Below are 13,704 nucleotides of genomic sequence, written 5' to 3' on the forward strand. Positions count from 1 at the left end.
CTGAGACCCATGAGCTGAGGGCAGGTCTCCCACAAAGCAGGTCCTACTGCAGGTCCAGGGTCCGGTCCTGCAACACAACAAGCAGAAACAAGGACGGAGACGCTCTCTGGACACCATCACCTGGCGTCCTTCCATGCTACACATATACAGCGATCCCCCCTCCGACCGGCAACTGGGATTTGCCCCTTCAGCACCCCCTCCACAGGTTTCGTGCCCCCCTAGTTGGGACATCAGACAGGACCGCTTGCACCCCGTCACCTCAGCCGACTTTGGGGTTTCCCTCTGTCTCCTTAGAGGGCAGCCCTTCTCTGGATGTGAGAATCCTGCCTCATGTCCTCCCTTATTGGAGGAACCGGCTCTCTTCCCTTCATTCCTCCTCTTTCTCTGGGACACCGTGACGGTTTGGGTCTCCCTACGGGAAAGGTATAGACCCTGTCCCGTCTGCGTCCTTGTGGAGCGGCATGAGACCGTTGCTGACTCTGGGCGTAGGGCACTAGGACCCGTGACATTCATCAGCCGGCATCCTGCCTGCCCTCTTGCTCTCTCCCCCCTCACCACGAGATCAGCTCCCACCACCATGTCCACTATCATAGCCCTCCCCCTACTTGAATCCGATCACTTTTATCACGGTTCTTTTTGGTGGAACCTCCCTTATTCTTAATGGGTCCAGTTCCACTTACCTGCCCCACCGCACCCCTCTGGCTGAAGACTCCAGTGTTGCGCCAATCCCCCCACTGTCACAGCGTTGTCACGGACGTGACTGCCTTCACCTCCAGCTCCTTCAATCCTCTATGGAGGATGCATATCACGTGCAAAAGCAACTCTGCAGGCTGAAGGCACTTCTCCAGCTCGCACAGAGCCGCCGGCAAGCACAGAAAGTTAGCTGACAGTGGACTTACCTGTCGATCAGTCACATGCGTCGGCTGCTTCCTGTGGGGCCTCTCCTTCAGCCCAATCGGGGCCTTCCCTGGCTCGGGATGGACATTTGTTGGTCCCGCCTCCATCCAATCATTGGCGGGCACGCAACACACATCATCCAATCCCTTGCCTGTCTTGGGGAGAGACATCTGGTCCACGGCCATTTTGTCTCCCCCTCTCCTGGTGTGGTGGCATGCCTCCGGGCAATCTTGCAGCTGCCACGGCCTTTCGAGTTGCAGCGACTCCTTCTCCACAGCTCATCCTGCTGCCGCGCCGATTAAGCACCGCAGATCGGCATGCATCTGCCACCGACACGGATCTGGGCAGTTCCTGCCTGCAATAGAAAATGCACGTCCAGCCCCCCAGGGCTGACTGCCGTTGGGCAGGGCTCTTACCTCCCGGGTCCCGTGTGTCTGAGGCACCTGCCTCGGCATGGCCTTCCTAGACGCGATGCTGTACCAGACGTCCTCGGCAACGGCACGCTGGTAGGAGCCCGCTGCGCTCTGGCAAAGCCCAACATTGTATTCCCGCATCAGGTGGAAATGGCCCTTCCGTGAACTGGTGACGGTCCATGGGGTGAGTTGTTCTCACGGGATTGTGTACATGACGCTCCTGCAGCGTGTGTGTGGGCTCACCTGCTGTGCCGGACTGCGCACAAAATTATTTTTTTGGACGGGTTCCTGCCTTGAACCAGGCAGAGTGTCCCATCTGGGATGCCTTTGTGGGAAACAGCCCGGACACAGACAGGCAGACATCATTTAAAGTACCACAACACGTTTATTTACATGACTATATACAGTGAAACACAGCACACAACCCACTTTCACCCCAAAGTCCATGCCTTCCCCCTCAATGCCTTTCCTCAGGGGTGCCTTTACTTTTCTCCTCCGAGCTCTGTCCTTCTACTCTCCCAACTCCAGCCATCGAATGGAGAGAGGCGGCAACTTTTAAGCTCACCCGGACTTGCTCCAGGTGACTCCCGATTAGCTTCTGCCAGACCTTCCTGGTGTGGTGGAAGTGCAGGTTGCGCACCCAGAACTACTCAGGGTGTCCCTGGTCGTCGCCCCCCCAGCACTTCCGGGTGTGGCGGAAGTCCTGAGGGCCAGGGCTCTTCAGACATCCAGACGACCCCTGGCAGTGACCACGAGCCCCTATAGAGTTGAGCTTTCAAACTCTGTTCCCGTGGTCCCCATACCATCCAGGGCGGCTGCCCTCTCGTGGTCTGGAGGAGGTGTAGTCCCTCTTCCAGTCTTTCTGGGCGTCGTGGCTAGGTACCGCCCCCAGCCGTTTACCATAATATATAGATATCTATATATAAAATATATTGTAAATGATATCTGATATGAACACTAAAAGAAGCTCATTTAATTTTGCCTTGCAGGTAAATGATACTGTAAGTTCTAACATTGTCAGAATACTGTTCTGTCTTTATTAAGAATTAATGAAAGGGTACAAATAAAGCAAGATGTGACAAAGAAACTTTAGACTCGCTTTACTGTTATTTTGCTGAAAAAAACATTTTTTTCATAGATAATTTCAAAAGAAAAAAAAAACAAATTTAGTTATAAACTGAGCATCCACTTGATTAGGTTCCCCTGCCATTCCGTCATAACGAACAAACTATCAAATCATCCATGTATTCCATTCACAGAAACAATGGTCAAAACTAAAGATTTTTGTTGTTTTGAAAAGTTTGTAATTGTGGTTTCCAGTTGTGCTGGATTCTGAAACAGTAATGTTGACAGGGCCTTATGCACAATAGTGCCACAAATGTGCTAACCAACCCAAAAATATGCAGCCATTAGGGATCCTGTAGTCATAAACACATTGTAGATGAAAGAGGCTGATGCAGCACAATAACAGAAAGGCCATAATTAGTCAATTAAGTACAGTAGTGCAGTGCAATCAGAGTGGCAAATTTAATGCACTGTGTTCTATAAGGAATATGGAAGCGGATAACCTATACAGGCTCCACTGTTACCATTTAGAAACATTAAGATAAACTAAGCACATAACTGAAAATGTATCAGTTGGTCAGTTCCTGTTGATTCACATTAATAGAACAACCAGCATGTGTCAGAAATCCCGTACATCCTTCTGTCTGTCCTTTTCACAGTCAGCAATGCAGGCTTGTAGGAGCAGTATAATGGAATGACATCACTTTTGGTAGAACACGTTGAGTTTCTTCATACAAACATATCCAAGAAACAGTTTCCTGTGATGTGCAGCATTCATGGTCACACTGTATAAATCAGCAACAAGAGAGGAAATTCCTGGAATGGTTCCAGCAACATACCAGAGAATTCAGTTTAATAAAGTGGATTCCCAGATCACCAGATACCAATGTAATTAGTTATCTGTGGCATACTAATTTGTTACCAATACTAAGTACCATGGAACTGACAGAAGCCTGCATGCACATACCACACTTTTGGCACCTGTTGACTATACCAAATAAATAACTAATTACTAGATATACAGTAGTTATGTGTACCCAATTAAGGGAATCCTCGCTTCATAAATGTTAACATTAACAAAAAATGAAGATATTATATAGTGTATTTTATAGAGAGTACCATCAGAAGGCACTATCCAAAGAACAAAATAATACATTTTTATGTCATAATATGATTGTTATCGTGGGTTTACATGGCAGTACTGCATTTAACACTATTTTATGAACATCTTAACCGTCAAGTCAATCTGTGGTGCCTAATGTATTTATATGACATCCACCCACAGTTCAATACAATTCTTTTAGAGTAATTGAAAGATATCATCTGCAAATAATGAAGTTAATAAAAAAATGTGTATGAGCCTGCAGTTTGATGGAGACAAGAGTTTTTCCTTGCAGCTTTTACAAGAATAATGTGTTGAAAAAATATGAATAGATGATTGTTGCTTTTGTGCACAGGGACCCGTTCAAGAACTGAAAATGAATTCAAATAAATCTTAGTCTCCAAGTTAATGTTATTATTACAAGGTAGCACTATTATAAACATATATTGTCTGAAGGATTATTGTGTGTGAAGGTTTTCATTCCATAAATTGTCAAACGTGGATAATTCTTTAAGTAGATTCTATTTTATTTCTGTTTCTGAGCACATGGCTGACATAACTACTTCACAGCTCCCTAGAACATGCATTAAACAATTGGCTAGAATTAGTCTTAAAAAGGCAGAGTGACTCTGGAGTAATATTTCATATAATTATTTTCATAATGTTCAGTCCATAACTTTTTTAAATAAATTAATTCGTCTATTCATTGTGTGAACTCACTTTTTCAGACATACAGTAGGGTTGTAAGACATTGGTATTTATTTTATTCACTTTGGCACAAGAAAATAGATCAGCCTTGCATAGGAAGAGTCTCTGTCACAAGGCACATATACACACCTTCACTGTTACCAGATCAGTCCAGTTTAGAGTCCAATCAGTCCATTTTAGACTCCTTAAATAGCCTAACATGCATATTTTTAGGATGTGATGGAAACTGCTGAACTGGGACAAAATGTATCCAGACACAAGGAGAAAGTGCCATCATCTTACAAGTAGAGAGCCAGACCTGCAATTAAACATTGTGCAGCTGTACTCATCCCTTTGTTAAATATTATTAAAGTTGGTTTTCTGTGGGATTTCTGTATGAAGTTATATGAGTGAGTAGAAAGAAAAAGGATTCTTAATCTTTTTGAAAATTTCAATAATAATTAATGAAAGACCACATACTTGAAAAGATCTTTTGATCCTGAGTGACATGCATCTTCTGCAGATTTGGAAACGGTCAATTGCTTTTCCCTGCTTCCCACATAAAGAAAAATACAAGCAGACTTGGCAGAGTTTTTTATAAAAATTAACATTTTCACTCCTCCACAAATACATACATATGCATACTTGTATGTGTGCCTTCTATCTGCAGTCAGTTCAATAAAAATAAGCTTTTAGGGATAGATGCCATTCAAGAAATAATATCTTGTAACCTCAGAAATAAACAGCTGTTTGAGATGTAGTATAAATACACCAATAGGGAACACCATATAATTAAGACCTATTATTATTAGCCTATAACCTTGCTGCTTACTCAATGAGACAACTTTTGAATGGTGAATAAAGCAGAAGAATAATGTCTCGATGTGGTTTAAAGCAAAACACACAGTAGTTCCAGTTCTCTTGATGCCAAGAGACAGTGACCATCTCTGTATTAAGGCACCAGTTAAAGGACTCTTATGTCTATAATGCCTTTTTATCGCCAACTAGCATAAATATAATTTACACAGTTGTACCAGTTGTACTTATTTAGTCTACACTTATTAATATATTTCTAATTAATACTACATTTCTTTATTTTCTGTGTATACATATAAAAGTTTAGTAAAACCTTAACTTGAATTCTTTGAATCATAGTAAGCTGCCTACCTATTTAAATAATTCTTAGGTGTCAAGCAGACTTCATACGAGGTAAATATCATTATGATCATATCAAAAAGAAAAACCTAATATGTACTAAGTCAAGGATTATTATATACTGTAAATAAAAAGATGTATGTATTGTTTACAGTGGATCAGCCTGCAGTACAAGGTTGATGCCTACATTGTGCCTGATGCTTCCAAGATGCTCTACAGCTCCATACAACTCATCCATTCACTCATTCATTTACTGAACACACAGAGAGCAGGAGCAAATCCCCACAACACTGAGAGCAAATCAGGAAGCGGCTGATTATACAGCAAACTCACATACTAACCCACACTCAACCATACTGTGTCCTCTTAGATTCAGCAGTTAATCCAACTTGCACGTCTTTGAGATACAGGTGGAAAACCGGAGTTCCTGATAAAACCACAACATGAGGAGAACGTACGTACTCCTTACAGTTCAATGTGCTAATCACTGCACCACCATGCTGCCCAGCTCCCTGCCAGCCTGCAGTTGAAGTGGGATGAAATGTATCTTTTTGCTTGAAATATTACATGTGATATCTACAGTAAATGTGAATGGGAATTCTGTCTTTAATAGGAAAGTATTCTAGGCAGATGTAATTAGATTAACTATAGACATTAAAATGTGCAAATTAAATTCAGTTGATTGCACTCCTCTTCCATTTATTTAAAACATTATATAAATTAGGCTTTAATATGCACTTCATAACACTTTAAGTAAAAATACAATTTTAAAATCAAAACTGAAATTTGTTGCATCTTAATACATTATAAAATATTATAGATCACAGGTAATCATAAACTTTATGGAATAAAAACTGCAAAGAAATTTAACATAATAAGCAGTATTGAAGCAGTGGGTAAAGTTGGGTAAACAGACTATGTTGATGCTTCTGGTACTTGCAAATTTTCAAAAATAAGCATTTCATATGTTTTACAATTCAATAATAAAAAAATCACTGTTGAAAAAGATTATGAAAGTTAAAGTCAGCAACAACAACAACATTTATTTATAGAGCACATTTTCATACAAATTGTGTAGCTCCAAGTGCTTTACAAGAAAAATACAAAAATAAGATTAGGCAATACTAATTCACATAGAATAAAGTAAGGTCTGATGGCCAGGGAAACCAGAAAAAGCAAATAAAAAACTCCAAAAGGCTGGATAAAAAAACGAAATCTGCAGTGGATCCATGCCACGAGACCACCCAGTCCCCTCTAGGCATTCTAGCTAACATAAATGATCTCAATCAGGCCTCATTGTATTCAGACTTCACATGGAAGAACTTGATGATGATGGTCATGTGGAACTCTGGCCTTTCATCCATTAGGTTCTTTGATCAGGTGGTGCTGGCACAGATCGCCACAACAGAAAACCAGAAAAAGAACAGCAGAGAAAGTAGGGGTTAGTATGGATTGCGGACATGATAAAAATGATAATTAAATGGTAATTAAATGCATATAAAGAATATGAGTTACACTAAAATGAAGCTATGATAAAGCCATGTTAAAGTAATGTGTTTTTAGCATTTCTTTGAAATGCTCCACTGTATTAGCCTGGCGAATTTCTATCAGTAAGCTATTCCAGATTTTAGGTGCATAACAGCAGAAGGCTGCCTCACCACTTCTTTTAAGTTTAGCTCTTGGAATTATAAGCAGACCCTCATTTGAAGATCTATGGGTATAATCTGGAGTGTACGGTGAGAGGCATTCCGAAATATAGGATGGAGCAAGATTGTTTAAGACTTTGTAAACCATAATCTATTTACTTTATTAAGATTACAGCAAGATATCATCTGAAAACTGATACCTTTGAACTTCATGCATCAATATTTAAAAATGCTTTATATTTCATACGATGATACCTGTCTGCTCTGTCTCCTAGTGAGCATTTTACATAGACAGTGCAGCACAGTACTACAGTTACTATGAAAGCAATTTCCACCATCTCTTTTTGTGACAAATCACTACATTTTTGCAAACTGTTTTGATTTTTGGTGCAGCTTGCCATGCTACACCAAAACAATTAAACTACTATATCTCTTTAAAGCCAGATCTCAAAAAGAGATATAAAGGAGCCACCTCTTATATTCCTATTAAGGCTTTTGTATGCTAGTGTGAAAGATAGGGGGCGCTGTCGTCTCCTTGAACCCTCGGACCAGATGCCAGACACCAGATAAAAGTCCAAAAGTTGACTTTATTATAATTAATAAGTGCACAAAGCACCCTACACTCCACAATACTCATACAATACTTAATAATCAATGCAATAAACAATCCTCCTCTGCCAGACGTGTTGTCCCTCTGCCACCCGACTCAGCTCCACCCTGGGATCTCCCACAGTCCTTTTTAAAGTCCTTGACCCGGAAGTGTTTCTCTCTCTCTCTCTGTCCATGTGACTGGTAACACTTCCGGGTCAGATAAAAGCTCCTTTTCTTCAAACCGGAAGCACGTCATTTCTTCTGTCCATGTGACTAGGACGTACTTCTGGGTTGTAGGGAAAATAATCCTTGTTCCTCCCTGCAGCACCTTCTAGCGGCCCCCAGGGCTGTGGATAAAAACTCCATTGTCTATGATTCTCTGCTGGCATTCAGGGCACCTCCATGCTGCAGAGAGGGCTTCATCTGGCGGCCTGAGGGTATTGGCCGAGATGACTGGTCGGCCATATACCACACTACTTAGATGAGAGGAAATTAAACATTTTGAGTTGTGTTTTAATGACTGTGCATATCTGAAGTTCCTACGCAGAGCTCACATCAAATGCTGAGGTGATTTCTGAATTATTTTGATATAACACTTTTTGTTCTGTACGCAGAGGAAATGTTGTTAATAATTCATTTTACACTATTGTATTACATTCTGTTTATATCAAGTATGAACATGGGGACAAAGACAAGCTTTGCATAAAATATTTAGATAAATAACACTTATTCCTGACTGATGGGTGACTTCTATAGTAATGAATATAAGGTACTGTGTGAAGTTTTATTACTGACTGCACTGTTTATGCAATTGAAACTGACATCAGCTGGTTTCTTGTATAGTCCACATGTGGTACGGCCCCTCTCATCTAAATGCTCAAAAAATATGATTTTTATTAATAAGAGTTTACACAGTATTTCATTTCATGGGCAAACACTTTTAGCCATTTATAGTGTGCATGTATGTTTGTGATAAGTGATCCTGTTACTTTTTTATAGTCTGTATACAGCTGTTGTAGCATTGAGTGAAGCCCAAGTGACAAGCCAAAGCATCATTAGTTACAGGTTGATTGACATCTGCATTACTGCTGGGTTACCAGTGGAGTCATTACCATGAACAGTAACAACAGTGCCAGAAATTCTACTAACACCTTTGCTGCTTCAAGTTGGCACTCAAAACTGAATTTAGACAGCTCAATTAAAAGGGCATTGAGTTTTTCCGGAGCAATACAGCAATTAAACCTCCAACCACATATTGCAATCAAATATGAAAGATTCACAAAATGCCAAAATGAATCCCTCGAGATCTTCAATATATTTGTTCATATGCTAGTGTTTTGCTGGGTGATTGACAGGACTAAACCACAATTCAGCTGCTGTACTCCTTTTCAACATTAGTAAATAAAGGTTTTTATACTGTACAGTGGCTTAATAAAAAACAATCATATGTGAGTACCACTAGATAGAACCCTCATATTTAAAAAGTTTGAAACAGATGAATAAGTCTGCCCTTCTCCAGGAACACCTGCAATCTGTTTTCCTTATAGGCTACAGACGCTGTTAAAAAAAGACTCCAGTAATTGCCAAGAAGTGACATCTAAGTGTAAAAACAGGTATAGATGCCCCTTGAGAGGAAACCCTGAAGAAAATGCTGCACCAACAAGGAAGAATAGTGTTACAATTTGAAACTTAGAAGAAGATACCTAATTCTTGAGGTATGCAGAGAAAAAGGTGACAATGTCTGGGTGTATTTTGTAGGAAGCACACTGGAATGGAAGAAATATATTCTTCCAGTCCTGGCCAGTTGTTGTCTCACAGATGCACACTGATACTATAAATGGTCCTCTCAAAACAGACAGCAAATGATAAAATATCTGAGCATAGCACTTAACGTGACTTTTAAGGCCAGTTTGACTTAGGACATATAAGTAACTGTAAAGAAGAGAAGAATATCATCTCAGGCCCAATAGTGAAAACAATTTCTTGGTGAATTTCATGTCTTCATCTGAGTTAGTGCCTCTTCAGTTGGAGAAAAGATGTCTAAAGACATCTAAAAAAAATTCTAAATAGCAATCTGATGTTTATTCATATAGAGAGGCAGATGGTAGTTGGTTTGGTGGCTGCTTATTTTTATCATCTTATTCAAATACTAGACATTAAGCCCATTACAATAACGGGCGCTAGAACAGTATTGCATAAACATTATTAGGAATAGTCTACTGTATATTAAATGGCAAAGGACCTTGACCTCATTCTGTTTGTTGTCTTAATTTTTTTGTTAAAAATATTTTTGCAAGAAGCCTAAAGTAAAAGTAAAATAATATTAAAAATAGAAACATATATGACAATACAGTAAGTATAATTAATATTGCCTTAGTGTAAAACTTTATAACAATCTGTAAAACACAATATCTGAAGAAGATATTTAGGAAAATGTTTTTATTTTTTTACCTCAGGAAATTTTTCAATAAAATTTCATTATAGACAACATTTTTTGTAAACACTCTTGTTCAGGACCATCTACAACGTTGACAACAACCTCTGCAAAACTTCTAACTCTTGATAATGCAACATATAACTGACCGTGGCTGAATACTGGTTTCTGGCAAGTAAATGGCAACTTTTTCTAAGGTTTGCCCTTGAGCTTTATTAATTGTTATGTCAAAGGCTAATGTAACTGGAAATTGTCGCCTTCTTATGGTAAAGGGTAAATTAGTAGAGGATAGAGAAAAATCAATACGGGGAATATTCTGACGCTCATTTTCTTTTTTACAATCGATCTATTTGTTCATATTTTTCTTTGTCTTTCAGCCTTTCTTTTGTTGAAGTTTACTTGCTGATCTGACCGTTCTTCCGGGAGATGTTGCTTATATACGATTTGAGTGTCTGTGTCTTTTGTCCTACTTGAAGTTTCCTTTTTTTTGGGTGGCATGCTGTTAGTAGATAGTTAGTTAGTAAACATGCACGGGGCAGTATGCGTGGCGTCTCCCCAGCAATGGATTTTATGTGCGCGGCTGCGACTACCCAATCGGCACGCTCCCCAGCAATGTTGTCCTTTATTTGCTTATCATGCGCAGCTACGCCATTCACTGTGTGCCCAGCTTCGAGTGTTTGTGCGTCCACGATGCCGGTCGTGCGTGTCGCACCGAGCCTCGCGCATGCGTACTTCACCAAAAGACACACACACGGACTCCTGGATGCACACAGGGGTTTTATTAAAGAGGATTGTTTGCAACGGTTAATGTAATAAACAAAACTTTTCCTCAAATGCCCTGTTCTTCACCCGATTTTTTCTGTAATTAGATATATTGTAGCAATATCATTGCTATGTAAAAATAATTTTGTTCCTGACTTTCAGCTCAACCTTTTGTTTTATCTGCACTTGAGAAGCTTTTTGTCTTACAGCCCCAAAAATGATTTTCATCTAGTGCATACATTTTCCTTATAAAAGCCAAAATACTTCTATAAGTACAGGTATGCATAAATGCAAGTCTTTATGTATATTATGTGCATATGCATGGCCCTCTAGCCATTGCAAGTGCAAATCAGAATGATATTTGAATTACTGATTGTATATTGATTATAATTACAATGTACTATACTGGGGATACAACAGAGACACAATGTTTTCCCAGTGTGTGTTATCTCACTTTGGAAACTTGCTTTTTTAGCACTTATTCCAATTGTAATATTTTTTAAAATACTGACACACTCATTTTTGCTCTTTATGTTATGGAGGAAAATACTTTTGAGGGAAATCAAGATATAATGAGAATTCATTCATTTTTAGTTTTGAAATATAGTATTGTTTATACATATTACAGTTTTTCATAGTATTTGCTACTTGATTTTTGACATTTCTTAGTTAATTTTTCTCTCTCTCTCTTTACTAAATATCCAATACATTTTTCCTAAGGATTTGTCTATTTACTGTACAAGGAATATAATAAATGACTGCCAAAATGAATCCCTCAAGATCTTTAATATATTTGTTCATATCCTAGTGTTTGCTAGGTAATTGACAGGACTAAACCAACCCAGTACCATTCAACTGCTGTGATCTTCTTTAACAGTAGTAAACAAAAGTTTTTATAGTGTACAGTAACTTAAAAAAAGCACACAAACTAGTAGCTCCTAGAAACTTGTGAAACACATGGATCTACAGTCCTACAATAAAGGTAATTTCTATAGAACAGGAGAGGGCAATGTCGGTCCTGGAGGGCTGGAGGGCCGCAGTGGCTGCAGGTTTTCGTTCCAACTCAATTGCTTAATTAGAAATCAAACCCTGTCAGTGTCAGACCTTATCTAATTGTATGGCTTGTTAGGTTCTCATATTTTAGATTTTTTTCCTTTCCGAGGATATCATCTAAATAATTTGAAGCCTAAAACGGATAATTTTGGGTCTGTCACATTTTTATTTTTATTTTTTTTTTAGTCCATGATGAAAACACACAGGTGTAAATGGAAACAAGTTAGATGGAGAACTGCTGGCTCCTTTGTCATTTGCATCTTATTGCTAGTAAGGAGCCATTAAAAACAGTGACTGCAGCTGTTTAAGACTCAAATAAGTAATTAAGGGTAGGGAACCTTAACATGCAAAATGAAACAGGAAAATGTCACTTGAGCAATAAGTTCTTCAGCAATAATTGACTTCTCATTAAGAAGATTGCACTATCTTAAGTGCCTTTTGTGATGTGCTTGATCCTTAGCAGATGTTGCTGCTCTTCTTTTTCTTTCTTCCTATTACAGAGTTCTTTGTTATGTTCAATGATCAATATACGCATTACTTACACTTGACTATGTATTTTCAATATAAATGTACCGTTGCCTGAAAGATTATCAATAGATGGGCATGCTTTCAACACAATACAATTTACTGCCCACCACGTTGCCACAACTTAAAATTTATTGAATTTCCATAACAAATCAGGCTATATTCAGGATTACTTCTTCCTTTTGTGTCAGCGTCTCGTCTGCTTATTCTTTCTCAGTTTTCATCACCTAATTGTCTTTCTGTGATTTGTTTGATGCACAGCAAATGTTGTTGCTCATCATTTTCTTTCTGCCATGTCATTTTCTTGATCACTTTGCCATAAGAAACACACAACCACCGGATCACTTTGCTAAGATTGTTGCTACCTCAATTATTTTGAATTTCCAGATTATATCAGCTTTTGTTTAAAACAAAAGATTAAGGTTCTGGTCTCAGCAGTTTGTGGGTAATGGTGTGACAGATGGACAGACAGATCTTAGCATTTTATATACATAGTTTTTTGCTGTACATTTCCATGTTAAGTGGATTTTTAATAAACAATGCCATTTCAAAGGCCAAAATATTGCTAACCTAGTATTTGAACTTGTATCAGTAAAATCAGTACCTGAAATCCAAAGAAGTCATGCAGTTATTAAACAGTGTTATTGCATGTATTTACAGTATTATAAAAGCAGAATATAGGCATTACATTTATTATTACTGAGCTGTGCTTCAATTACAGTTAAGAACTGCTATCCCATGCATTCAAATTTAGTCATTCAGTGCTCATTCTGCTTGTAATCTTCCATGCATTGGATGCTACATTTAAAACAGTCATGGCTAACAGGCAAGATTAATTATACCTCAGTTCTAGGAACACAGCTTCTAATACTTTGACTATAGTGAATGCTCAGGATTATGCAGGGACAGACCTTGCTAGCAATAATATTATGCCTGTGTAAAACAGCAAAGATAACCAAATAGAAATCTTGATTTTGTTTAAACTCTTAATTGAATTTTTTTTATGGATATTGTGTTTTAATTTAATTGAAACAGTAAGATTGGAGAATGATTAATTCAGACAGTAATTATTTTATTTTTTTACAATGTTGATATATATATGTTCTTATCCACAGGCACGTCAGTCACGAAGGTAACAGCCACGGATGCAGATGACCCCGTCTATGGAAACAGTGCTAAACTAGTCTACAGTATTCTAGAAGGACAACCTTACTTCTCAATTGATCCTCATACTGGTCAGTGAGAACCCTTGGTAATAATTTTACATAATACTAAATAGTTAAATTAACAAATACACGGAAAGTACCCTCAGATTTTTATTGCAGCTTTATATAAGGTTATGCCTAAAAATGATCCTCTAGATTAACTAGGCAA

The 13,704-nt window shown here is 38.7% G+C and overlaps 1 protein-coding gene across 2 annotated transcripts in view; it reads left to right on the plus strand.

The window, feature by feature from the left end:
• cdh8 (cadherin 8) overlaps positions 1–13,704 on the plus strand; it is a 357,541-nt gene that overhangs the window by 222,108 nt on the left and 121,729 nt on the right. The window contains exon 4 of one of the 2 annotated variants that reach the window (XM_039763114.1): positions 13,446–13,565. In XM_039763114.1, coding sequence (XP_039619048.1) covers positions 13,446–13,565 — 120 coding nt within the window. Of the gene's footprint in view, positions 1–13,445; positions 13,583–13,704 lie in introns of those variants that run through there. The other variant, XM_039763115.1, reaches the window with a different exon arrangement.

The sequence above is a fragment of the Polypterus senegalus genome, chromosome 9 (genome assembly GCF_016835505.1).
Source record: "Polypterus senegalus isolate Bchr_013 chromosome 9, ASM1683550v1, whole genome shotgun sequence".
Lineage (NCBI taxonomy): Eukaryota > Metazoa > Chordata > Cladistia > Polypteriformes > Polypteridae > Polypterus > Polypterus senegalus.